General features: G+C 37.7%; 1 protein-coding gene across 5 annotated transcripts in view; it reads right to left on the bottom strand.

Annotated features, from left to right (window-relative positions):
- The window catches only part of LOC123564123 (ubiquitin conjugation factor E4 A-like), a 121,214-nt gene that overhangs the window by 69,803 nt on the left and 24,845 nt on the right, over positions 1-26,566 (bottom strand). For all 5 annotated transcript variants that reach the window (XM_053536730.1, XM_053536728.1, XM_053536731.1 and 2 more), the window contains exons 2-3: positions 4,977-5,096; positions 3,857-4,150 (exon numbers count right to left, since the gene is read on the bottom strand). In XM_053536730.1, coding sequence (XP_053392705.1) covers positions 3,857-4,150; positions 4,977-5,085 — 403 coding nt within the window. In that variant the 5' untranslated portion in view covers positions 5,086-5,096. The remainder of the gene's footprint in view (positions 1-3,856; positions 4,151-4,976; positions 5,097-26,566) is intronic.

The raw sequence follows: 26,566 nt of genomic DNA, 5'->3' as shown, positions 1-26,566 counted from the left end.
AAAACCTTACATAAAACCTTTTGTACATTCTCCAGTATATTAGAAAAACTGAACATACTGACTTCTTGACGGCCATTGTGAAAAGTGGCTGTCTTATTGGTTGTCTGAGATGGTGTCAACCTAATTTAAAATAGTAATGTTTTGCTAAACTACACAAGAGGGTCATGATGACCCTGGATCGCTCACCTGAGTAATATGAGCTACATGTTTGAAATGTCAAACTGATGATTTTTAGAAATTTTTTGGAAGATTTTCCAATGTACAATCAAGTAACCCCTGGGGCGGGGCCAATTTTACCCCGGAGGTCATGATTTGAACAAAGTTTGTAGAAGTCTACTAGGCAATGATACATATCAAATATCTAAGATCTAGGCCTTCTGGGTTATTTTTAGCAAATTTATGAAGATTTCCCTATGTACAATCAAGTAACCCCTGGGGCTGGGTCAATTTGACCCTGGGGGGGGGGGGGGGGGTCAAGATTTGAACAAATTTTGTAGAGATCCACTAGGCAATGCTACATGTCAAACATCTAAGCTCTAGGCCTTCTGGTTTATTTTAAGAAAATTTTGAAGATTTTTCTATATACAATCAAGTAACCCCATAGGATGGGGTCAATTTGACCCTGGGGGTCATGATTTGAACAAATTTTGTAGAAGTCTACTAGGCAATGCTTCATGTAAAATATCTAAGATCTAGGCCTTCTGGTTTTATTTTAAAAATGTTTTGAAGATTTTCCTATGTAAAATCAAGTGACCCCTGCGGCAGGGTCAAATTTGACCCCGAGGGTCATGATTTGAACAAATTTTGTAGAGGTCCACTAGGCAATGCTACATGTCAAATATCTAAGCTCTAGGCTTTCTGGTTTATTTTTAGAAACTTTTTGAAGATTTACCTATGTAAAATCAAGTGAAAATCAAGTGACCCCTGGGGCGGGGTCAGTTTTGACCCCGGGGGTCATGATTTGAACAATTTTGTAGAGGTTCACTAGGCAATGCTACATGTCAAATATCTAAGTTCTAGGGCTTCTGGTTTTTGAGAAGAAGGTTCTTTAAGATTTTCCTATGTAAAATCAAGTGACCCCTGGGGCGGGGTCAATTTTGACCCCGGGGGTCATGATTTGAACAAATTTGGTAGAGGTCCACTAGGCAATGCTTCACACCAAATATCTAAGCTCTAGGGCTTCTGGTTTTTGAGAAGAAGATTTGTAAAGTTTTTCCTTTCGGTTGCCATGGCAACCACAGTTCTGCATGGAATTCAATTCTTTGAAGACTTTTAAAAGGGGGCCACCCAAGGATCATTCCTGTGAAGTTTGGTGTAATTCTGCCCAGTGGTTTTCAAGAAGATTTTTTTAGAAATTGTTGACGGACGACGCACGACTGACGACGCACTACGCACGACGCACAATGGACATCAAGCGGTCACAATAGCTTACCTTGTCACTTCGTGACTGGTGAGCTAAAAAGAAAATTCAAGAAATGGTTAACATGAGTTGTTACAGGAGTGACGAATTATACCCCTACAATATGGCCTTGTCACAGAAGTAAGCCTATGTCAAAGCTGAACTTGCTTGACCTTTGACCTCAAAATCAATAGAAGTCATCTGCTGGTCATGATCAACCTCCCTATGAAGTTTCATGATTCTTGGCCCAAGCGTTCTCAAGTTATTGTCCGGAAAAGGTTTAAATGACCTTTGACCTTTAGAACCCAAAATAATTACAGGTCATCTGCTGGTCATGACCAACCTCCCTATCAAATTTTATGATCCTAGTCCCAAGCGTCGTGAAGTTATTGTCCGAAAACCGTTTAAGTGTTCCGGGTCACTGTGACCTTGACCTGTGACCTGCTGAATCATTAGGGATCATCTGCTGGTCATAACCAACCTCGCTATCAATTTTCATGATCCTTGGCCCAAATGTTCTCAAGTTATCATCCGGAAACCATTTAACTGTTTCGTGTTATTGTGACCTTGACCTTTGACCTACTAATCTCAAAGTCGAACATGACTGTATTTAATCATGTTACACCAGTGTACAAAAATTTAAGATCCTAGACCAAAGCAAACCGTTTAACTGTTCCGAGTCACTGTGACCTTGACCTTTGACCTACAGACCTCAAAGTCTACCTTGACCTGTATTTCATGATGTTACATCTGTGTATCAAAAATTATGATCCTAGGCCCAAGTGTTCTCAAGTTATCATCCGGAAACCATTTAACTGTTCCGAGTCACTGTGACCTTGACCTTTGACCTAAAGACCCCAAAGTCGAACTTGACCTGTATTTCATGATGTTACACCCGTGTACCAAAATATATGATCATAGGCCCAAGCGTTCTCAAGTTATCATCCGGAAACTGTTTAACTGTTCAGGGTCACTGTGACCTTGACTATTGACCCCAAATTCGAACTTGACCTGTATTTTCTGATGTTACACTTGTGCACCAAATATTATTCAAATCGGTCAAGCCTTTCATGAGTTATCATCCGGAAACCACAAAAACCAACGGACCGACCGACCAACCGCCAAGCTCACGCCTATATACCCCCCACCACACACACCTTACCTCCCAAACTTCGTTTTGTGGGGGTACAATAATTCTGTCCCATCTGTAACTGTGTCAAGTTTCATAACATTCCTTTCATTGGTTTTGAAATCATTGTTGGTACAAAAAGGTGTGACGGACACAGAATGCATGTGTATATCCGCACAGCGGGGGTTCTTTAGGGAATTTATGCATGGTTATGCTACAGAATGGGTACATTTTGTACTGCGTGGATAAAGGAAATTCTAAGGTTATCAGGAAAAGGCAGCTACAAAGCAGGTTGACAGAAAAATATTTTGTTACACATGCTGGGTCAATATATGACAATCTTAAATACAAACCTGAAATTGTTGTGTCGCTCTAGAATATTACAAGGTTTGATGAATTACAAATGTAAACTGTGTCATTTATCTATGACTGTATGTTTATGAACTTTCAAGCAATAAAGTCTTAACCCTTATCATACTGGACACGATTGATTCTGCCTTTGCGACCAGTGACTACTAGATCATGATCAGCCTGCACATCCATGCAGTCTGATCTACACTGTTCGCTGTTCAACCAGTATCTTTATGGTAAGCACCCCATTTAACAGTTAATGGTACGGTCCAAATTGTAAGATGGACAAGTTCATTATAGACATTCAGCAGGGTAAGGGTTAAACACAAAGAGATTTTATATACAGGAAGCTGCATGTATTCAATATATAATGACATTGTGCAATATGTAAACATTTTTACTGTTGCCCAAATGCAAATATTGAACACTGAATTTCAATTCACACTGAAGACTTAGATGATGTAATAGGCTGAATATCTGTTATGAATTTAAGTTTATTGAACACCTGCAAAAGATCTGCATTTTACCAAATATTTCTGGTACTGTATGGATTATTTTCATTAAAACACAGCAATATATATTATTTGGCGCCATACAGGCACCAAAGAAGAATGATACCACATCTGATTAACTATTTTACTAATTTTCTGAATTGAAATGATATAACAGAAAGGCGTTATACTTAATTCATACACTCTTAAACTGATAATTAGACACACAAAATTAATCACTAGACTCCTAAATTAATCGGCAACATGCAATCCCCTCATGTCAACCTATTCTTTAGTGCCATACATTGCAAATATATAGTGCTTTTCATCCACTTCTCTTCATAAAAACAGAGTACACTCAAAATAATATATAACTGAACCCTGATTTAACATATTTACTCAGGCTACCATCTCGAGAAATTATTTCCCAATGCAATTATAACCAGGTTTAAATATGGTATTTTTTTAAATACTTCTATGACCTACCATTGTAAAGGGTGATAAGGAAGACTTGTTCCAGGAGATCACTGATTTGGTTCTTCAGTTGGGAGAGTTCCTTTATGTCAGTACTATGATCCTCAATACTCCCTGTAGGTTGTTCCAGTAGATCACTGATTTGTATCTTCAGTTGGGAGAGTTCCTTTATGTCAGTACTATGATCCTCAATACTCCCTGTAGGTTGTTCAAGTAGATCACTGATTTGTATCTTCAGTTGGGAGAGTTCCTTTATGTCAGTACAATGATCCTCAATACTCCCTGTAGGCTTGGTAGATATTGCAGCTAAAACAGACAAAAGATAAACTTTGAATTAAGTCAAGGATAAGTCATTATTTCAGTGAAGAAGTCTTCTTTTTTCACATCCTAGTTTGATGGCTTCCTTGCAATATATAGAATTAATATTAAAAATATGTTATTGGACTTGCTTGAGGAATTAAAGAACTGTTGAATCACAGAAGGTAATTCAACTAATTAACCAACAAGCTGTTTTACTTTTCAATTGCTTATTGCTTATTCTAAAAGCATCACATGACCAGTAAGTAACTGTTTTCACAAGTAAAGGTACTTTTTTATCATATAGATATACCTACAAAATGTATATAAATTCCGTAAAGAAAAATACAAGTTCATATTATATATAACTGGCAAAACACAAAGTCCGCATTGTACTATGTTGGATTCCACTCCCATATCATGCCTTTTGTATTCATTTTTTAACATTTTATTTCGCTTATTTGAGCAAAAAGTTGCATAATTATGTAAACCAAGTGCAGGTATCCAACATGCATAAATAAGAATGATGTCATGACGCTTCAGAGGCATATTCCAATTGAAAATATCAGCATTCTGTAAAGCTATTCGTGTTGGGTTTTTTTTTGTAAATTACTTTTAGTACATAAAAGACAATAAAATACAACAGTAGCTTGATCTAGGATGCTACATTCAGCTCTCATAGAATTTTAACACTCCCCAGGATAGATCACACTTGGATCTCACGTGTCTCTGGTGATCCAGGTCTGGCAAAAAACTGACTCATGTAAAATACACCATCTCAGATAAATTTACTTTTATTACAACTCTATTATATTTTTTATTACAAGTGACGTACCATTTTCTTTTTGAGCAAGTTGTTTATTTGCAACAAAAAGCCGAGCTTGGTCAAGACTGGGGAATAAAGCTGCAAATGGATTGTTTGCAATATCATCCTTTTCAGCCATCTCTCTTCAACCTGCAACAATATATTAACTTTTAGTAATTTACCCTGCTTAATTTCTAAAATGGACTTGTTTATCAGTCAATTTGGACAGTACTATTTATTATTTGAAGGGGCGCTCACTGAAAATTTCCTGACTGAATAGCAAACAGATCAGCCTGCACATTCCTTATTCTTTGAATAGCTCAGATTCAGTGCACACTGCAAGTGAGTTTCCTAATCAAACAACTTAACCTGTTATGTATAACTAAACTTTCACAATGTAATGTAGCCTCATTCATTTGGCTTACTGGGCCAGCTAAGGACAGTGACCAGCAAAAAGGTTATCACCTATTATTTGGATTAAGCATAATTCTACCACTACTAGTGTGCATGCCATATGAAAGCTTATCTTTGTGGATTAAAATACAAATTTATTATGGTACCAAAGCCTCAGACTTATTGAACTATGAACATGTCAGAATTTCATAAATCGTTATTTATAACAGAACTACCCGTGCGAAAATAGAACAGGAAATCCTGGGATTATCCCAGGAAGTCCCAGGACTATCCTGGGATAATGTCCTGAAAATACCTCAGGAATTCCTGGGATAGTCCTGGGACTTTTCACGCCGGTAAATGAGAATGGGACAATCCCAGGATTTTCCTATGAACAGGAAAATACAGGACACCAGAATTCAAAGAAAAGCTATGCTATCCTGCTATCCTGAAAATCCCAGGAATGCATGTCCTGGGAATTCCTGATGTCAGAAAATAAAAGCATATATTGTCCTGTTCTCAGGAAACCCCAGGAATGTCTTGAGAATTCTTTAAGTCAGGATATCCCAGGACAATTGTCCTGATGTCAGGAAATCCCAGGAATTCCTGATGTCAGGAAATTTAAGGAGAACTGTCCTGTCTTCAGGAAATCCCAGGAATTCCTGATGTCAAGAAATCTCAGGACACTTGTCCTGTCTTCAGGAAACCCCAGGACATGTAATTGAATACCTTGTAAACATGATTTGAAATTCTGTTTGGTGGGAAATACAGTTAACAAATTGAATGTTAAATTTCAATGGTTTATACAGAAAGAATATAAGGATTATCATTTCCAATAAATGTATTAAAAGATATTTTGTAGTTAAAAAGTATATATCATGTACACTGAAACAATACAACCTGTCATAGCAGAAATATTTTCTTGGTACATCATAAATCAGCTCAGATTTACACTAGACTCTTAATGTGCACTCTTGGCAAAACATCTAGGTGAAAAAACTATTCAGTATATAGAGTCATAAAATTATGAGCTTCATACTGAGCAAAAAGCTTTTATCATTCTATGATCTGTTCACTAGAGTGAAACTGTCTTTGATCAGACATGTACAGATAACCTAAACTGTACTAACACATTTCACTTTTTAATGCTCTGACTGATTTTATAGAAAAATACTTTTCTAAATAACTTATTGTTTTATAAATCATTAAATGAAGAAGTTTATATAGTATGGTACAGAAATAGTTTGCTAACTTACCAGAAATACAGAATAATATATTCATTCCTTTTACACTGACAACACCACAATCACATGTGCTTAATGAAACAATTTCTCACAAAACAGGGGTCTTCAATATAGGATGTAATTAAACAAGAGATCACAGAGTGATCTTGGCGCCAACCAATGTGCCATTTTTGAGTGTTCCAAATTTCAAGACTTATTGACTAGCTCAAGGTCAAATTTCATTTCCGTACACAACACTGTGCATATGGTCCAAATTCGAAAGCTGTAGCTTGAGAAATGTGAAAGTAGGTCACTAGGTCAATGTCAAGGTCAAAGTTTGTTTCGGTACACAATCCTAGGCATGTGGTCTAAATTTGAAGCCTGTAGCTACAGAAATGTGAAAGTAGGTCACTAGGTCAATCTTAAGGTCAAAGTTCATTTCGGTACACAAAACTATGCAAGTGGTCCAAATTTGAAGGCTGTAGCTTGAGAAATGTAAAAGTAGATCACTAGGTCAAAATCAAGGTTAAATTCTCTTTCGGAATACAAAACTATGCATGTGGTCCAAATTTGAAGCCTGTACCTTCAAAAATGTGAAAGTAGGTCACTAGGTCAATGTAAAGGTCAAAGTTCATTTCGGTACACAAAATTATGCATGTGGTCCAAATTTGAAGGGTATAGCTTGAGAAATGTAAAAGTAGGTCACTAGGTCAAAATCAAGGTCAAATTTTATTTTGAAATACAAAACTATGCATTTGGTCCAAATCTGAAGCCTGTACCTTAAAATTGTGAAAGTAGGTCACTAGGTCAATGTAAAGGTCAAAGTTCATTTCGGTACACAAAACTATGCAAGTGGTCCAAATTTGAAGGCTGTAGCTTCAGAAATGTAAAAGTAAGTAACTAGGTCAAAATCAAGATCAAATTTTATTTCGGAATACAAAACTATGCACATGGTCCAAATTTGAAGCCTGTACCTTCAAAAATGTGAAAGTAGGTCACTAGGTCAACGTGAAGGTCAAAGTTTTTTTCGGTACACAAACCTATGCATGTGGTCCAAATTTGAAGGCTGTAGCTTGAGAAATGTGAAAGTAGGTCACTAGGTCAAAATCAATGTCAAATTTCATTTTGAAACACGGAACTATGCATATGGTCCAAATTTGACGCCTGTACCTTCAAAAATGTGAAAGTAGGTCACTAGGTCAAAATCAAGGTCAAAGTTTTTTCCAGTGCACAAAACTATGCGTGTGGTCCAAATTTGAAGGCTGTAGCTACAGAAATGTGAAAGTAGGTCACTAGGTCAAAATCAAGGTCAACTCATGTCAAGGTTCATCTTGCCACTCAAAAATATACATGTGGTCCAAATTTGAAGGCTGTAGCTACAGAAATGTGAAAGTAGGTCACTAGGTCAAAATCAAGGTCAACTCATGTCAAGGTTCATCTCGCCACTCAAAAATATACATGTGGTCCAAATTTGAATGTTGTAGTTATTGACAAGAACACTTTAAAAGCTTTTCCCTATATAAGTCTATATGAACCATGTGACCCCCGGGGTGGGGCCATTTTTGACCCTAGGGGGATAATTTGAACAAACTTGGTAGAGAACCACTAGATGATGCTACATTACAAGTATCAAAGCCTTAGGCTTTGTGGTTTGGACAAGAAGATTTTCAAAGTTTTTCCTTATATAAGTCTATGTAAACCATATGACCCCCAGGGCGGGGCCATATTTGACCCTAGGGGTATAATTTGAATCATCTTAGTAGAAGACTACTAGATGATGTAACATACAAAATATCAATGCCCTAGGCCCTGTGGTTTTGGACAAGAGGTTATTCAAAGTTTTTCCCTATATAAGTCTATATAAACCATGTGACCCCCAGGGCGGGGCCATATTTGACCCCAGAGAAATAATTTGAATCATCTTGGTAGAAGACCACTAGATGATCCTTCAAACCAAATATCAAAGCCCTAGGCTCTGTGGTTTTGGACAAGAAGGTTTTCAAAGTTTTTCCCTATATAAATCTATGTAAAATATAGAAATAAACAAAGGGCCATAACTCACTCATAAATTGTTGAACCAGTCTGATTTTCAGGGGGATACAACTAGGGTACCAACACATCATTCTGACAAAGTTTGGTCAAAATCCCCCGAGTAGTTTCTGAGGAGATGCGATAACGAGAAATTGTTAACGGACGGACGGACGTTCTAACGAAACGGTATTTATGTGACACCCCCATTGTTCTCTCTATTGTTCTAACAGTCACATAAAAAGAAAAAGGTCACATAAACAGAACGGAATGAATGACACCAAAGAGAAAGTACCGTTATGCAGTCACTTAACCACCATTTCGCGGGCACGGACTGACGGAATGACGGACGGACGGACCACGGACGCAGAGTGATTTTAATAGCCCACCATCTGATGATGGTGGGCTAATAAACTTACTAGACCATTACAAGATCATGTTTCAAATTTATCACCAGATTTTCCAACCTGTACCTTTTAGAAAAAGTCCTGTCTTTTTCCTGTGAACAGGACAAGTTTTCTATCAAAAGTCCTGTCTTTTAGTGTAAAAGTCCTGTCTTCAGGACTTTTCTGCAGCCTTGCTAAAAGAATCTCAGGATATCCCAGGATAATCCTGGGATTTCCTGAGAACAGGAAAACCTTCCTGCACGGGCATATATCTACCTGTTATTCTCAAACGCAAAATTCTGCACTTTATTTTCACAAGCATGGCTTATCGTGCATTGTACTCGGGATATTCCGAATCAATTTTACAACAAGAGCTAAATCTGTAACATGATATCCTCCACAACCGAGTCTCGTGTAACAGTTCCTCCCCGTGAGTGTATTCATTTGGAGTTCCTCGGTTATTTAAGTTTTGAAAGAGAAGATAAACAATCGGGTGAATGCTGGTTTCTGTATACCAATTAGATCCAAGTTTTAAGTGTTATTTGTTATTCCATTTTCAACAAAATTTAAGATGTAAATAACCCTAAATCTCTAGAAAAAGGAGGTCCGTACCCCTAGAAAACCCCTAACAGGCGTGTCTAGAGGTACGGATCCGTAGATTCTAGAGGTACGAATCCGTACCCCTAGACACTTCCTAGACTAAATCAGCTGAATGCTTTTGAAAAGAGAATATATTATAATTCTGATTTATAGTAAAGAAGTCTTGGAAAGCTTGTCAAGATGTGGATTTCATATGTCATCAAATGTAAAATAAAGCTATCCCCTATAGTCTTAATCAGTGTATATGTAAAAAACGTCAGTGAATGCAGGAAAAATTAGTTATAGCTATACACTATACCCTAAAGCACTGTATTACAAAGTTCGGATTGAGAAGATTTGTCTTACTACTACAATAACGCGCGCAAAATAATAGTATTACATATTTCTTCACAAACTGGGCATGAATTTGTCGGCAAGACACAACTACATCCCCCTGCATTCCCCGATTTCTAAAAGGTTTTTTACTGTAAAAAGACAATAACCAAAAACATTCAATTTTACTCGCCTTGCTCGTTATTTTTGTAAACATCCTGCGCAAGATGCCTTCATTTCAGTGCGGAACATTTTCTTACCCGTGTATATAGGGAAAACGCAGACGATAGAGTATGTGCATATATATGTCGTACAGAGTATAGCGGATAGCTAACTAATTTTTCCTGCATTCCAATTCAAAGAAATGAAAAAAGTAGGTTTTTTTTCAGTATATTAGACAGAAAACATCTATTCTTCTTAAAACATTCACCTTTTAATAGAAATTCATGTTTTTTCTCTCCAAGCCATTGTTTACATATGCGCTGATTTAGGGTGTACAGGATAGCTTTGGTTATTTTTTCCATTATTAGTTGGAAATCCACATTTTGACAAGCTTTCCAAGATTTCTTTACTATAAATCAGAATAATAATATATTCTCTTTTCAAAAACATTCAGCTTTTTAAATTTCTATCAAATACTTTTCATTCACTGACGTTTTTTACATATACACTGATTTAGTCTATAGGGGATAAATTTATTTTACATTTGATGACATATGTAAAATAACACAACAAGCAAATATTTAAAACGTATGTCAGAATGTCTGTTTGCATGCCAGTAAAAGAATGATATGAAAAGTTATACAATAATTCAAGTCTAAATATAAAATTTATCATTCTATCCTCTATACCCTAAAATCCACTATACCCTAAAGCACTGTATGCTTCTGTCGTTGAATGAATGTGAGCTTGAAAACGCAGACACTATATAGATTGTTTGTTATGAGGGCATTAATCGGTTAGAAAACGCAGACAATATAGTTATATAGGGAAAACACAGACGATAGAGTATGTGCATATATAATTATGTCGTATGTTTCTGTCGTTGTATGCCTGTGCGCTTGAAAACGCAGACTATATATAGATCGGTTGTAATAATAATAATAATAATAATAATAATAATAATAAGATCTTTATTTAATGAAGGTAACATACAAAGTGTACATAACATGAAAATGAAACGTAAACTTATTTTCAGTATGGCCTTCAGTTAACAACAACAACAATACACATGTATACTAACATTTACGATAAATTTCACAAAATCATATTTAAAATTTTTTTTTATATATATATCAATGATCAATGTATTAAATACGATTAGAAGCTTCCCATTCATCCATCCGACAGACACTCACATAATTATAAGACTATTAAAGAGGAAAAACGAACAACAACAAAACAAAATAATAAAAAAATTACTGACATCATGATATGTAAAAACTGTAATAATATAATTATTTTAAGCACTGGACTGTAACATGAACAAATGTTGTTTTATATTATTTTGAATGTTTGTAATGTATTTGATTCCTTAATTTCAGCAGGTAATTTATTCCAAATATTAACGCTGAAGTACGAGAATGAATCTTTAAGATAATTTGTACGAGGTGTTATACGCAAAACAAGATCTTTGTGAGCTGTTGATCGTAGATTTTGCAATTTATTATTTGAGACACTTAATATTTCAGTCATGTAGATCGGTACCATGTTATGCATAGATTTGTAAACCATCACAGCTGTGTGATATTTTACCCTGTTACTATATTTAAGCCATTTTAGATCATTAAAAAGGTCTAATGTAGATAACCTTATCGGTCTGTTAAGTATATAATCTTGGCCTCTCTTTTTTTGTATTACTTGCACTTTATTTATGTAACATTTTGTATCTTTTCCCCAAATAGTACAACAATAATCGAGAATGGGAAGGATATATGCATTATAGTACATCAATTTTGCTTCTTCGCTAAGATAAAAGATGATATTTTTCAGAAGTGCAATTTTTGCATTCAATTTTTTACATACATTGTCTATCTGAGCATGCCAGTTTAGTGTATTATCTAGATAAATACCTAACATTTTTTACAACTATTAATGCCATTAACCATGAAAGCGGACATCTGAGGGACAAGTACAATATTTCATGGTTATTTGTATAGGGAAAACGCAGACGATAGAATATGTGCATATATATGTCGTATGTTATAAGGGCATTAATCGGTTAGAAAACGCAGACAATATAGTTGTATAGGGAAAACGCAGACAATATATTTGTATAGGGAAAACGCAGACGATAGTGTATGTGCATATATATGTCGAATGCTTCTGTCGTTGAATTTATGTGAGCTTGAAAACGCAGACACTATATAGATTGTTTGTTTTTAGGGAATTAATCGGTTAGAAAACGCAGATAGTTGAATAAGGAAAACGCAGACAGCAGTGTTTGTGCATAAATATGTATGCATTAATCGGTTAGAAAACGCAGACATAACAGTTATAAGGGGAAAACGCAGACGATATATATAATATATATGTCGTATGTTCTTTAAGGCATGTAATATGACAACAAGTCAAATGGTTTATCGCGGCCAGAAATTTGTACAAACCGGACAGAAGTTGCGAAATTGCCATTTGTGCAGGAAAGAAGCGTTTACCATAATGTCCAGTACTGGACAGGTATAGTGACCATGCACGGACACAGCCAATTTTTTCAGAGGGGGTCCGATCCCCCCCCCCCCACACACACACCCTGGAAATTTTGAAATTTAGCACTTCATTTTTTGCATTCTGGGACAGTTTTATGGACTAACCTGTTAAATTTGGGAAAATGATAATATCAAGCTTTCTTGAAGGTAAAATTCTTAGTTTCTTTTAGATAAATAGTATGAATTATGTCGGGGTCGTATGTAGCAGCAGCCGCATATACTTTACATGCAGTCCTAATGTTGCCTTTTTCGAAAAACATTTTCTTTCGTTCTTGTCTTCTTTCCTTTTTTAAAGATTTTCCAGAGGGGGTCCATCATGAAATATTTTCCCCAGCGCGCATATACTTTACCTATTCAATATGATCGCGGCCTCCCCGCGATCAATAAAAATGTACAACACAGGGAAACCATGTCAGATCTTTTTATTTTATTTTTTTTAGTTTTAGGTAGTGGTCATTATGGTCGGGGCAAACGACATAGGATCAAAACCACCAGCAGTTGTCGTAGCCGATATAGAAAGGTTGTGTTCGAAAGTGCATAACGAATCACCGAGGTAATTTGATATATAATTATTATACAATATTACTTATTACATATAATTTGATATGACTTATGATATTACTGATGCTGGTGATGTTACGATGATGTTGAGGATGATGCTGATGGTTAGGTGGTTACGCTGCTGCTGAAATGACAACAATATTGTACTTGTCCCTCAGATGTCCGCTTTCATGGTTAATGGTTCAAAAGACAAACACACTGTTACTCTATTTCCTAAAAACACGAAAGTAGTTTCTATAGAAAAATTTTGTACTTGCCATCTTCCGGAATGTGTACAATATATGGTATCATAACACATGTGCAAAAGCACCATCCACTGTTGTCGGCACGGACACTTCATTTTATTGTAGTTTCTGCTGATATGGAGATTAAATGACACCATTTTTTAAGGTTTCTATGTAATACTTTAAATTGTACATGTATTTGCATGCAGGCAATAATTAATTAGGTGCATTATGTACTTGTTGCATGAAGATAACTATTTGTTGGGTGTATTATGTATTGTACATATACAATTTTATGAAATATATTAAAATGAATATGTCATTCTGATTATCATCAATTTGCTATGATTCTATATTTACATTCACTGTTAACATATTATTGCATACTTAAGTCCTCTGTTACTTGCTTTAATTATAGAAATGGTTACTTGTTTATTATATGTATATTAATTATGTACAATAGATCTAACAAGTTTTGTGTTAAAATAATCTAGATTTCTAGTGGGTAATCAATTTGAAATATTATTCAATTGATACGATCTATTATTGAACACATTAACTGAAAATTCTATATATCATATATATCATCCGCACATTCATTTGATTAATATTTGTAAATTTAAATAAATGTGTTATTAAAAATTCATATTTACATGTTTTGTTGTTTCTTTGTCTAAAACAAATGCTAGATTTATATTCATTTCACATTCTTAATACAACGTTGCAGGAGGTGAAAAGAAATTCCATGTCCAAACTGACCCCTTAAAAAGTCCCGCAATCCTTTGGATTTTTTTTCTCAGTTAGATCTATTAGAGCTATACAAAACCAATGAATTAATTATCTTATTGATTATTATCACTTTCATGATTATACATTGTCCAAAACCTATTTCACACAATTAAATATTGTTTTATTAGCATGTTTGCGTTTTCCAAAAATGTCGTCTGCGTTTTCCCTCTATAACTATATTGTCTGCGTTATTCGTTCGCGTTTTATACAGGCCCTGTGAAGTTTCAATCCATTCCCATTAGTGGGTACTGAGATACAAGCTTACATACAAAACCTTAACTAAAAATTTCTAAGTCGAAAAAGGGGCATAATTTTGTAAAAAAGCAAAATAGAGTTATGGAACCTGTGCAGTGTAAGTCAGTTTATCACAGTGAACAAGTGTGTGAAGTTTCAATCCATTCCCGTTAGTGATTTCTGAGATACCAGCTTACATACAAAAACTTAACCAAATCGGGACGCGGACGCCGACGCACGGGTGAGTCCAATAGCTCTACTATTCTTTGAATAGTCGAGCTAAAAATGCAAGTGGCAGCAAATAAATTCTTATATATTTAGATTCTCAATAAAAAAGACATTTCTGATTTACGAAAAGCTTACTTTGTAATATTTGTAAAATTTTAACGCTGACCCACATTTCAGACCAATTCAGAACACCTAAGTAGCTTGTATTACATTGTAATTATTTCAATACAATTCAGATTATATCTTCAAATAAATGTCAAAATGAACAAAAGGTGTTGTGCAATTCAACTTTGGACGAACGTTGACATCTGCAAAAACATTAAGATTCAAGTTTAAGGTGAATATAGATTAAATCTTGTTTGATATTTCATATGCAACAAAATTAAAGATTTAGATAACCCACAATATAAGGAAAAAGAAGGTCCATACCCCTAGACAATTCCTTACAGGGTTGTCTCGGGGTATGGATCTGTATCTGTAGAATCAGATTCTAGGGGAATATCCCCTATAGACAAATCAAAGGAAAAGTTTGTTAACATTCTAAAGGTCACAATTTTGGCCCAATCTTCATGAAACTTGGTTAGAATGTTACCCTCAATAAAATCTTGGATGAATTCTATATTGGGTCATTCGGGGTCAAAAACGAGGTCACCAGGCGAAATCAAAGGAAAAGCTTGTTAACACTCTAGAGGTCATAATTTTGGTCCAATCTTAATGAAACTTGGTCAGAATGTTACCCTTAATAAAATCTTGGACGAGTTCAATATTGGCTATTTCAAGGGCCAAAACTCTGTAATAAACGCTTAAATTCTCAAGAAAAATGCCAAGTGTGCAAGGTCGCATTATGATAAAGACTCATGCAAGGTTTCATGAATTGACATTAAATACTTTCTGAGTGAGGCACATAATTAGGTGAAAATGTGCATTTTTTTACTATTTCAGGGGCCATAACTCTGGAAATAGGGGCGGACCCAGATGAAAAATAGTAGGTGCGCAAGTTCATATCATGATAAAGACTCATGCAAAGTTTCATCAATTTATATGAAATACTTTTTGAGCTAGGCGTGTCACAAGGTGAAAATGTGCATTTTTGACTATTTCAGGAGCCATAACTCTAGAAACAGGGCGCAGACCCAGATTAAAAATTGGAGATGTGCAAGTTCATATCATGATTAAGACTCATGCAAGGTTTCATGAATCTATATCAAACACTTTTTGAGTTAGGCGTGTCACAACGTAAAAATGTGCATTTTTGACTATTTCAGGGGCCATAACTCTAAAAATAGGAAGCGGAGCCAGACGAAAAATAAGAGGTGCGTAAGTTCATATCATGATAAAAACTCATGCAAGGTTTCATTAATTTATATCAAATACTTTTTGAGCTAGGCGTGTCACAAGGTAAAAATGTGCATTTTTGACTATTTCAGGGGCCATAACTCTAGAAATAGGGGGCGGACCCAGATAAAAAATAGGAGATGCGCAAGTTCATATCATGATTAAGACTCATGCAAGGTTTCATGAATCTATATCAAATACTTTATGAGCAAGGCGTGTCACAAGGTGAAAATGTGCATTTTTGACTATTTCAGGGGCCATAGCTCTAAAATTAGGGGGCGGAGCCAGACGAAAAATAGAAGGTGCGCAAGTTCATATCATGATAAAGACTCATGCAAGGTTTCATCAATTTATATCAAATACTTTTTGAGCTAGGCGCGTCACGAACTTCGGACGGACGCACGGACAAGAGCAAATCTATATGCCCCCGCCACTCATGCAGAAAAAACATTCGAGGTAGAAATGGGCCAAAACTCTTTCAAGTTCAAAATCAAATCAACTTTTTATTAGACATGCTGTATTTAAGCTTTATTTTAAGTGCAGATTTGTTTCTATTTTTAGAAATACTATCCGGCTGACTATGATCCATCGAAGTTCCCAAAGGGCAAGAGAAATAGAAATGCTACCTTTAACATTCGTATAATGGCTCCGTTCAATATGAGGTAAGTCAGTTGCTTAAATATCATCATTTACATCTTCCTATGCTCAAACTTGTACTGCAGGGTTTTAAGCTCATCTGAGCACGAAGTGCTTAAGGTGAGCTTTTGTGATCGCCCTGTGTCCGTCGTCATCCGTCATCAACAATTTGACTGTTAACACTCTAGAGGTCACATTTTTGGCCCAATCTTAATGAAACTTGGTCAGAGTGTTACCCTCAATAAAATCTTGGACGACTTCGATATTGGGTCATCTGGGGTCAAAAACTAGGTCACCAGGTCAAATCAAAGGAAAAGCTTGTTAACACTCTAGAGGTCATATTTTTAGCCCAATCTTAATGAAACTTGGTTAGAATGTTACCCTCAATAAAATCTTGGACGAGTTCGATATTGTGTCATCTGGAGTCAAAAACTAGGTCACCAGGTCAAATCAAAGGAAAAGCTTGCTAACACTATAGAGGCCGCATTTATGATTGTATCTTCGTGAAACTTGGTCAGAATGTTTATATTGATAATCTTAAGGTCCAGTTTGAATCTGGGTCATGTAGGATCAAAAACTAGGTCACCATGTCAAATCAAAGGAAAAGCTGGTTAACACTTTAGAGGCCACATTTATGACCTTATCTTAATGAAACTTGGTCAAAATGTTAATCTTGATGATCTTTAGGTCAACTTTAAATCTGGGTCAGGTGTGGTCAAAAACTGGGTCACTAGGTCATATCAAAGGAAAACCTTGTTAACAATCTAGAGGCCACATTTATGACTGTATCTTCATGAAACTTAGTCAGAATGTTAAGCTTGATGATCTTTAGGTCAAGTTCGAATCTGAGTCATGTCGAGTCAAAAACTAGGCCACAGGGTCAAATCAAAGGAATAGCTAGTTAACACTTTAGAGGCCACATTTATGACCATATCTTAATGAAACTTGGCCAGAATGTTATTCTTGATGATCTTTCGGTCAATAGGTCAGGTGAGCGATACAGGGCCTTCATGGCCCTCTTGTTTAATGTTTACGTTTTCAAGGTCGTTGTGAGGCGCGCATGCAATTTGCAGAGCGGAGAGATAAAAGTTGATTTTTCCCCCAAGATATGCAGCAGCAACTGACAGGAAAACATCAGATTTACTAGAGAACTAGTTTATGCAACAGAACCACTGAAATTTCTGGACCATTTTGCCCAAAACATCGTATTTTTTTAGGAATTTTTCCTAATTTTATTGTAAACAATACTACTATTCTACATACAGAATATTCGGGTAACACTCGCTGGTGATTGCCACCCTAACCCAGGCCCTAACTACAAGTTTTCCTGTGGTGTTTGCAGTAAACCATGTAAGCCCAACCAGAGAGCTACCGCATGCGATTCCTGCGACACTTGGTACCACACCAGATGTATGAACATGCCAGAAGCTGTATACCAAGGTATCACATCCAACGTCACATGGATATGTTTTACACGCGGCATCCCAAATTTCTCTACTTCCTTATTTGAAACATATGTTTCAGACACACAAGCCACATCAATCATGACCGAAAACTCCTACAGCATCCTATCCAACTACTTGGACGGACAGCCTCCATCAACCAGAATGGTCAGCCCGAGATCTATCAGGACATCGAGCCTTAGCTCCCTTGACAGCTCTATAGGCTCACCACAGCTCACTTCATCCCCAAGAAGACCAGTGAAGAAATCTGGACGCAAGCCTAACACACTCCGAGTATTGACTGTGAACTTTCAAAGCATTCGAGCGAAGAAGTCGGCGTTCTGGCTACTGCTGAGTGAGTAAAACCCAGACATTATCATCGGCTCCGAGACATGGCTACATCCCGGCATACATGAAAGGGAGGTTGTTCCGCCTGGATACAACATCATCTCTAGACTAGACCGTTCAACTGATGCCAATGGAGGTGTTATAATAGCTGCCAAGGAAAATATATCAGCTCCCCATACAGACCTCAGTTGAATTCACAGCAGCATCATTCACCTGCTCCGACAATGAACCGCTCATAATTGATGCGCTATACAGACCACCAAGTAGTGACCAGACATACATGGAAGAGCTCTGCGAGAATATCAGAGGGACTACACCAGCAGTATCCAAGAGCAACAACACAGTCACAGGGTCCAACTACAACCACGCCCTTAGTGAATTATTCCTGGACACCATGTGTGACACCAGCTCAGAACAAACTGTCAGTTTCCCAACGCGGGGATACAACACACCGGACGTTTTTCTAACGAACAAACCCTCTCTTGTAAGCAAGACCAAACCCATGCCAGGCCTTACTGACCACGACATAGTATTCACCGAGGCAAAAGTCCTTGCTCCAAGGAAGAAGCCAACAAAGAGGAAGTTACTTCTCTTCTCTGGACACGGGCCAACCTACCGAAATGAAATCAAATACCAAATCATTCTCGGATTCATTTACAACTTCACACAACATTGATACTGACATTAACCAATTCTGGAACGAATTTTCAACCTTTTGCACCAACATAATTGATAGCGATATTCCATCGAAGATGTCATCTGCTCGTTTTCACCAACCCTGGATCACCCAGAAGATCAAGCGTCTCTCACGTAAGAAGAAGAGAGCCCACCGGAGAGCCAAGAAGAGCGGAAACACAGAGGACATACAACGCTACAAACAACTCCAGAAAGAAGTCCAGTATGAGAGCAGACAAGCCCGTAGCAGCTACGTCAATGACATGGTTTCACTTAAGTCTAGTAAAGCCAACCCCAAAAAACTCTACACATATATTAACAGCCAGAAATGTGATAGCAGTGGGGTCCCCCTACTGAAAAAAGATGGGATTGCATACAGTGATGCCCAAACCAAATCCACCATCTTGAATGATCAATTTTGTGACGTATTCACTAAAGAAGACCTGTCCAACATGCCGTCTATGGCTGGCAGCCCGCGTCCTCGAATGAAATTGTTCACCATACATGGGGGAGGCGTACTTAAGTTACTAGAGAATCTCAACCCACACAAGGCCCAGGGTCCATATGCCATCCCATCCCGTTTCATCAAGGAATGTGCAGCTGAGATCACTCCAGCACTCACCCTAATCTTCCAAGCCTCCCTATACCAGGGAGAGGTACCAGATGACTGGAAAAAGGCCCTTGTCACGCCAATCTTCAAGAAAGGAGACAAAAGCAACCCAGCGAACTACCGGCCGATCTCCCTTACATCCGTTTGTTGCAAAGTAATGGAACATATTATCCACAGTGAGGTCATGCAACATCTTGATGCCAACAACATACTATCAGATGCCCAGCACGGATTTCGGAAAAGACGATCCTGCGATAGCCAGCTGATAGTCACCCTCCAAGACCTAGCATCAAGAATCGATGAAGGGGAACAGATAGACGACATATTGCTGGACTTCAGCAAGGCCTTTGACAAGGTCCCGCATCAGCGCCTGTCCCTTAAACTGCGCCACTATGGTATCCACGGCAACACCCTGAAATGGATACAGAGCTTTCTGTCCAACAGAACCCAGAAGGTCATCGTTGAAGGACAACAGTCAAGTTCAGCCGATGTCTCCTCTGGTGTCCCCAAGGGAACTGTACTGGGGCCCATGTTGTTCCTCGTGTACATTAACGACCTACCGCAGAAAGTCTCATCCACATCACGCCTGTTTGCCGACGACAGCCTCCTCTATCGGAAGATCCGCACTGTCCAGGACACCCTGTTACTACAAGAAGACCTTGATCGGCTACATCAGTGGGAATCTGATTGGCAGATGTCATTTAACTCTGTCAAATGCGAAGTGATACGCGTCTCCAGGAAAAGAAATTTCCATCAAAGCCTCCCATTACATCCATGGCCAAAACCTGAACTTCACCAAAACCGGAAAATACCTTGGAGTGACCATAGCAGTCAACCTGACCTGGAATGCCCACATAGAAGACAAGACGAGAAAGGCCAACAACACCCTAGACTTTCTCCGCAGAAACCTGACCAGGTGCCCTAGAAACACCAAGGCCCAGTGCTACACCGGCCTAGTCAAGCCCATACTGGAATATGCCTCGCCAGCCTGTGACCCGCATACCAGCAAGAACATCACCCAGCTGGAAGGGGTACAGCGTAAAGCAGCTCGCTTTGTTATGGGCGACTACAGAACGACCAGTAGCACCAGTGGAATGATCCAGAAACTCGGCTGGGACACGCTACAGCAGCGGCGGACCGATGCAAAACTGGTTATGATGTACCGGATTACCAACGACCTAGTTGCCATTCCCCGGAATACATATCTACACCCAGCAGCACTGTCCACTCGTGGCCATAGCCAGAAGTACATGTTACCCTTCTGCAGAACTGACGTGTACCGCCACTCGTTCTTTCCTGCTGGCATCCGGTTGTGGAACCAGTTCCCAGAGTCCATCGCGACCGCCCAGACCTTGGAGTCCTTCAAGGCTGGAGTAGCCAGACTCCACTAGACACCCAAACTAGGGGTTTTTATCAGCTTTTAACCATTTTACTTGCACGCCGCGCCTCACAGCGGTCACATATGCGATGTTGCTCCAGAGAGGGCCCAGCATACTATTGGAAGAAGAAGAAGAAGAACAGTAAAATGCAGATACGGGTAAGGCTTCAAGGGATGACAACAATAAAATATCAGACCATAAAATAAGTCAGCTGTGTATTGAAACCGGTGTCTGGGTAGATATCAACTCGCATCTATACACAACATATTTCCGAAGATTTAAAGGTGGATAATCAGATTTTGGCCATGTAACGGATTTGTTCGAAACTTTAGCATCTGATCATTTACACTCATTTATGTTCACTTAACACTTAATACAGATCAGATTTTCACTGGAGGTATTTTTAAAATTTCATTTTCCTATCCTGGTTGCCCAACGAAGATAGAGTTATTTTATCATAAGTATAAATTTGATAAACATACTTTGCCGAAGGAAATGTATAAATATTAGACATACTGTAATATATTTGTTTAATATTTGCATTAAAAATTATGTATTTAGATGGAATTCATTAGAAACGCAAGTTTGAAAAATTATTATTACCTCCCTTTGCCTATCTTGTTTGCGCAACCAAGATAGATTGGAAATAAATGAATTCAGAAGCTACACACAGCTTTTAAACTTGCATTTTGGTTCAGATTGTTCAATAGTTGATATGTCTATCAAATGCAAATGTAAAACTAGACATTGTATCGAAATAAAAAGAAATGCCCAGCTTTTTATATACTTTCATATTAAAGGGGAGTAATTACAAAATTTTATAAAAATAATAAAATATACATTTCAAATAGGAATCTAACTCTATGTAATCGGTCTTTTTGTTCCTTAAATAATTCTCTACCAGAATATACAAAAAGTAAAAAATGTCATTAAATGTTGCTTAAATAGTGTAAAATGTGATTGACCACCTTTAAAGTCTCTTATTTTAAAATATGCTTATATTCAACTCATTAAGACGTTTCTACATGAATATTAATGTTTAATCTATTGGAGCAATTTAATGTCATAGGGTGACAAAAATGTGCAGTCAGTCCGCGGCTCGGACCCAGGACCCTTCGCTTACAGGGCGAGTGCTCTACCGACTGAGCTAACTGGCTGCCTGACACATATTCTCCCCTAACGTGACCAAGTCCGTACCATGACATACACCCCCACAAACTGGATATTCGTCCTCGATTCCAGAGGTATACATAATACTGCAAGTGTTGTAAGACTGACCAAGCAAGCATGCCACGGTCCCATGTTGGGCGCCAAATGTCATAGGGTGAGAAAAATATGCAGTCAGTCCGGGGCTCGAACCCGGGACCCCTCGCCTACAGAGCGAGTGCTCTACCGACCGAGCTAACCGGTTGCCTGACATATCTTCTCCCCTAACGTGACCAAGTCCGTACCGTGACATTAAGTTTGACCAGTATTTTATTACTTTTTTGGAAATTATTTAATGTCTTCGTTTTCCTAACAGTAAAATGCTGATCGGGTAAGGCTATGAGGGACACTGGCACCAGACCAGAAAGAAAATGCCTCTGTACATGTTATACCCTACCCCTAGGTATCATATAAGAACCATGGTCGTGAACGGGAAAATATACTAACCCATTTCAATCGCATATTTCATACCTAAAAGACGCAGTTCAGTAAATGTGTACTATTGATACCAAACAAGCGATAATTTATCTTCGTTCGTGCACCTGTCACATTGTCTCAATATTCCATATTGCAGAGATTCTCCACATATTTTATGCTTTTGTCAACGTTACAGAAAAAACTTGCGTGAACTCCCCTAATGAACATCCGGTCTAGAGGTCACGGCAGTGTGCACATGTTAAGCGAAAGGTAAACAAACAAAAACAGAATGCAATATATTCACAGTTTTACAATAAAACTCAAAATGATGAATGAAATTCATCTTGTATATGCTTTTGACTTTGAAATCATACATTGGTATACATGTATTCTGTTTATTTAATTTATTTTGCACATTTATGCTGCATATAAATATTTAAACGTACACGTGTAGTAAAATGACGACGGACATACATTTTTTCACATCAGCCAATCAGAGTGTGTCTGTAATCTAGACCGGAACTTTACCAGGGAAGTTCAAGCATGTTTTTTGTGTACCGTTGAAAAAAAACTATAAACTACACGTTGTTTTTCTAAGATAAGAAGTATTGAAGAAATGTGACAGGTACACAACGGAAGATAAATTACCACGTGTTTAATATCAATAGTACATATTTACTGAACTGCGCGTTTTAGTTATGAAATACGCGATTGAAATGGGTTAGTATATTTTGCCGTTCACGACCATGGTTCTTATATGATACCTAGATGTAAGGTATAACATGTACAGAGGCATTTTCTTTCTGGTCTGGTGCCAGTGATGAGGGATGGCATAAAATAGCAGTTCATAAAATAAGTCACCCCAGTAAACTCAACGAGTAAGACTACATTTTTGTGGTCGTTCAGAAATCCACCGTTATGCCCTAGGACGGACTCCCAGCTGATCAAGTTTATTATCTATCTATCTATCTATCTATCTCTGGATACTGCCAACCCCTCCCGCGAGTGTTATAGGCAGGAAATAAGTGCACGTCGGATTGTTAGTAAATAGGTGAGAGAGAGATAAAACCGGACAGTGAAAGCATGTCAGGATAAGTGAGACTGGAAAAGTGTTTTAGTCATGATTAAAATGTTAATAGAGAGAAAAAAAGTCAAAAGATAAAAAGTAAAAACACCGGGAGCCAGACTAATACTGCATCTTTACAACCGCCCGCCTGAACTGATCAAGGTCGGGCAGGGTGGCAATGTGGCTTGGGAGTTTGTTCCAAAGTACGTACAATGCTGTGAGGAAAGAAGGAGTAGAATCTACTTGTGGTAGTCAGAGGAAACCTGTATAATTGACGTAGAGATAGAGGGTGCATGTGTCTATGTTAACCTATGAGGAATTTGGACATATGGCGGGAGATTAACTGCAACTAGGTTATGGTATATTTTGTAAAACATGATGAGCCGGCAGCCTAGTCTGCGATGTTCAAGGGAACGCCAGCCCAGGTCTTCCTGCATGGCTTGCTAAAATCTATAACAATTACATATGTTTGTTTACCACTTTCAAAGTTGTCAGAAACATGATCTTGTGCAACAAGTTGTGTGAATTTCACATCGAATGCTAGACATTTCGAACCCAAGACACTTCGACCCCAAAATTGAATTTCCTTGGACGTTTCGACCCCAAAGACATTTCAACCCCAAGACATTTCGACCCCTCGAAAATAGTTTTATGTTTTGATCCAATATTACTTTGACTTAGTTTCTGAGCGCAATTATGACTTTAAAAACACAATTAAGGGAATCTTTTTGATCAGGTGTATGATTAGGAGATCTTTTTAGGAAATAATACTGTTACTGAGTTAGACCATTTAGTATTAATACCTGTATGTATATAAAATGATGTAAGAATATGTTGTGCGTGTGTGTGTAGTTTGTTAGTATTGTACACATTTAAATAATCGTGACTATGGATTTAAATTAAAATATGGTTTGTTCAATTTAACAATCACCAGAAACGTTTACACCTGGTTGATTAGGTGTTAGTCGTTTGAAACATAGCATAGTTAATCCTTTAACACCTCATTAATTAATCAATGGCACGCGTGAGCTCTCGTTAATATTGTCTATTGTGTGGTCGTTAAAGACTTTATCTTTGGACATCAAAGTGGTCTCATTAGAACAGGCCGGAAAACGGAGATATACTAATAACTTTACTATTTCATGTTTAACTATCTTCTTACCAAAGTATTAACAAGAGGGTCATGATGACCCTGAATCGCTCACCTGAGTAGTATGAGTCACATGTTTCAAATGGCAAACTGCTGCTAAAATATTAGAAAGTAGGACAGTAGGTCAAATTCATGGTCACTGAAAGCCAGTTTTAAGATCGGTATGCAAAACTGTACATGTCATTCAAATTCAAGGCTGTATCTTAAAAAACAAGAAAGTAGGTCAGTAGGTCAAGGTCACTGTAAGGTGACCCGTAATCACTTGGGTACATCAGGTAAATATAACTAAACAGTCTAGGAAATATGATCTGATAATTTTTGAAGTATTTTTTCCTATATTACTCATATAACAAGTGACCCCCAGGGTGGAACCTCTTTTTACCCCAGGGACATACTTTGAACAATTCTGTTAGAGGTCCACTAGGCAATGCTACATACCAAATATCAAAAGCCTAGGCCTTTCAGTTTCAGACAAGAAGATTTTCTCCTATATATAAGTCTGTCCAAAACTTGGGACCCCCGGCACGGGGCCCTTTTTTCATCCCAGAGGCACAATTTGAACACTTCTCATAGAGGACCACAAGGCAATGCTACATACAAAATATCAAAGGCCTAGGTCTTGTAGTTTCAGACAAAATGATTTTTATAGTTTTTTCCTATATAAGTCTATGTAAAAGTTGGGACCCCCTGGGCGGGGCCTCTTTTCATCTCAGTGGCAAAATTTGAACAAACTATATAGAGGACCATTTGATGATGTCACATGCCAAATATCAAGGCACTAAGCCTTGCAGTTTTGGACAAGAAGATTTTTAAAGTTTTTCCTTTCGGTTGTCATGGCAACCAGAGTTCTGCATGGAATGAAATTCTTTGAACAGTTTGGAAAGGGGACCACCCAAGGATCATTCCTGTGAAGTTTGGTACAATTCTGCCCAGTGGGTTTCAAGAAGAAGACTTTTTTAGAAAATGTTGACGGACACACGACGGACGACTGACACCGCACGACGGACGACGGACATTGGCTCAGGTGAGCTAACAGGAGGACCATGATGGTCCTGAATCGCTCACCTCCTCCCACATGACCCAGTTTTGAGTATGATGTCGTTTTTTCTATTATCTGACATAGTGGCCTAGTTTTTGAGCTCATGTGACCCAGTTTTGAACTTGACCTAAATATTATCAAGATAAAAATTCTGACCAATTTTCATGAAGATCCATTGAAAAATATGGTCTCAAGAGAGGTCACAAGGTTTTTCTATTATTTGACCTATTGACCTAGTTTTCGAAGATACGTGACCCTGTTTTGAATTTACCTAGATATCATCAAGGTGAACATTCTCACTAATTTTCATGAAGATTTCATGAAAAATATGGCCTCTAGAGAGGTCACAAGGTTTTTCAATTTTTATACCTACTGGCCTACGTGACCCAGTTTCGAAATTGATCTAGATATCATCCAGTTGAACATTCAGATCAATTTTCCTGAAGATCCATTGAAAAATATGGCCTCTAGAGAGGTCAGAAGATTTTTCTAATTTTAGACCTACTGACCTAGTTTTTGACTGCAGTTGACCCAGTTTCAAACCTGACCTAGATATCATCAAGATGAACACTCAGACCAACTTTCATACAGATCCCATGAAAAGTATGGCCTCTAGAGAAGTCACAAAGTTTTT

Source organism: Mercenaria mercenaria, chromosome 2 (assembly GCF_021730395.1).
Source record: "Mercenaria mercenaria strain notata chromosome 2, MADL_Memer_1, whole genome shotgun sequence".
NCBI classification, from domain to species: Eukaryota; Metazoa; Mollusca; class Bivalvia; order Venerida; family Veneridae; genus Mercenaria; species Mercenaria mercenaria.
The sequence above is the reverse complement of the archived record's forward strand: the minus strand, read 5'-3'. Positions and strand labels throughout refer to the sequence as shown.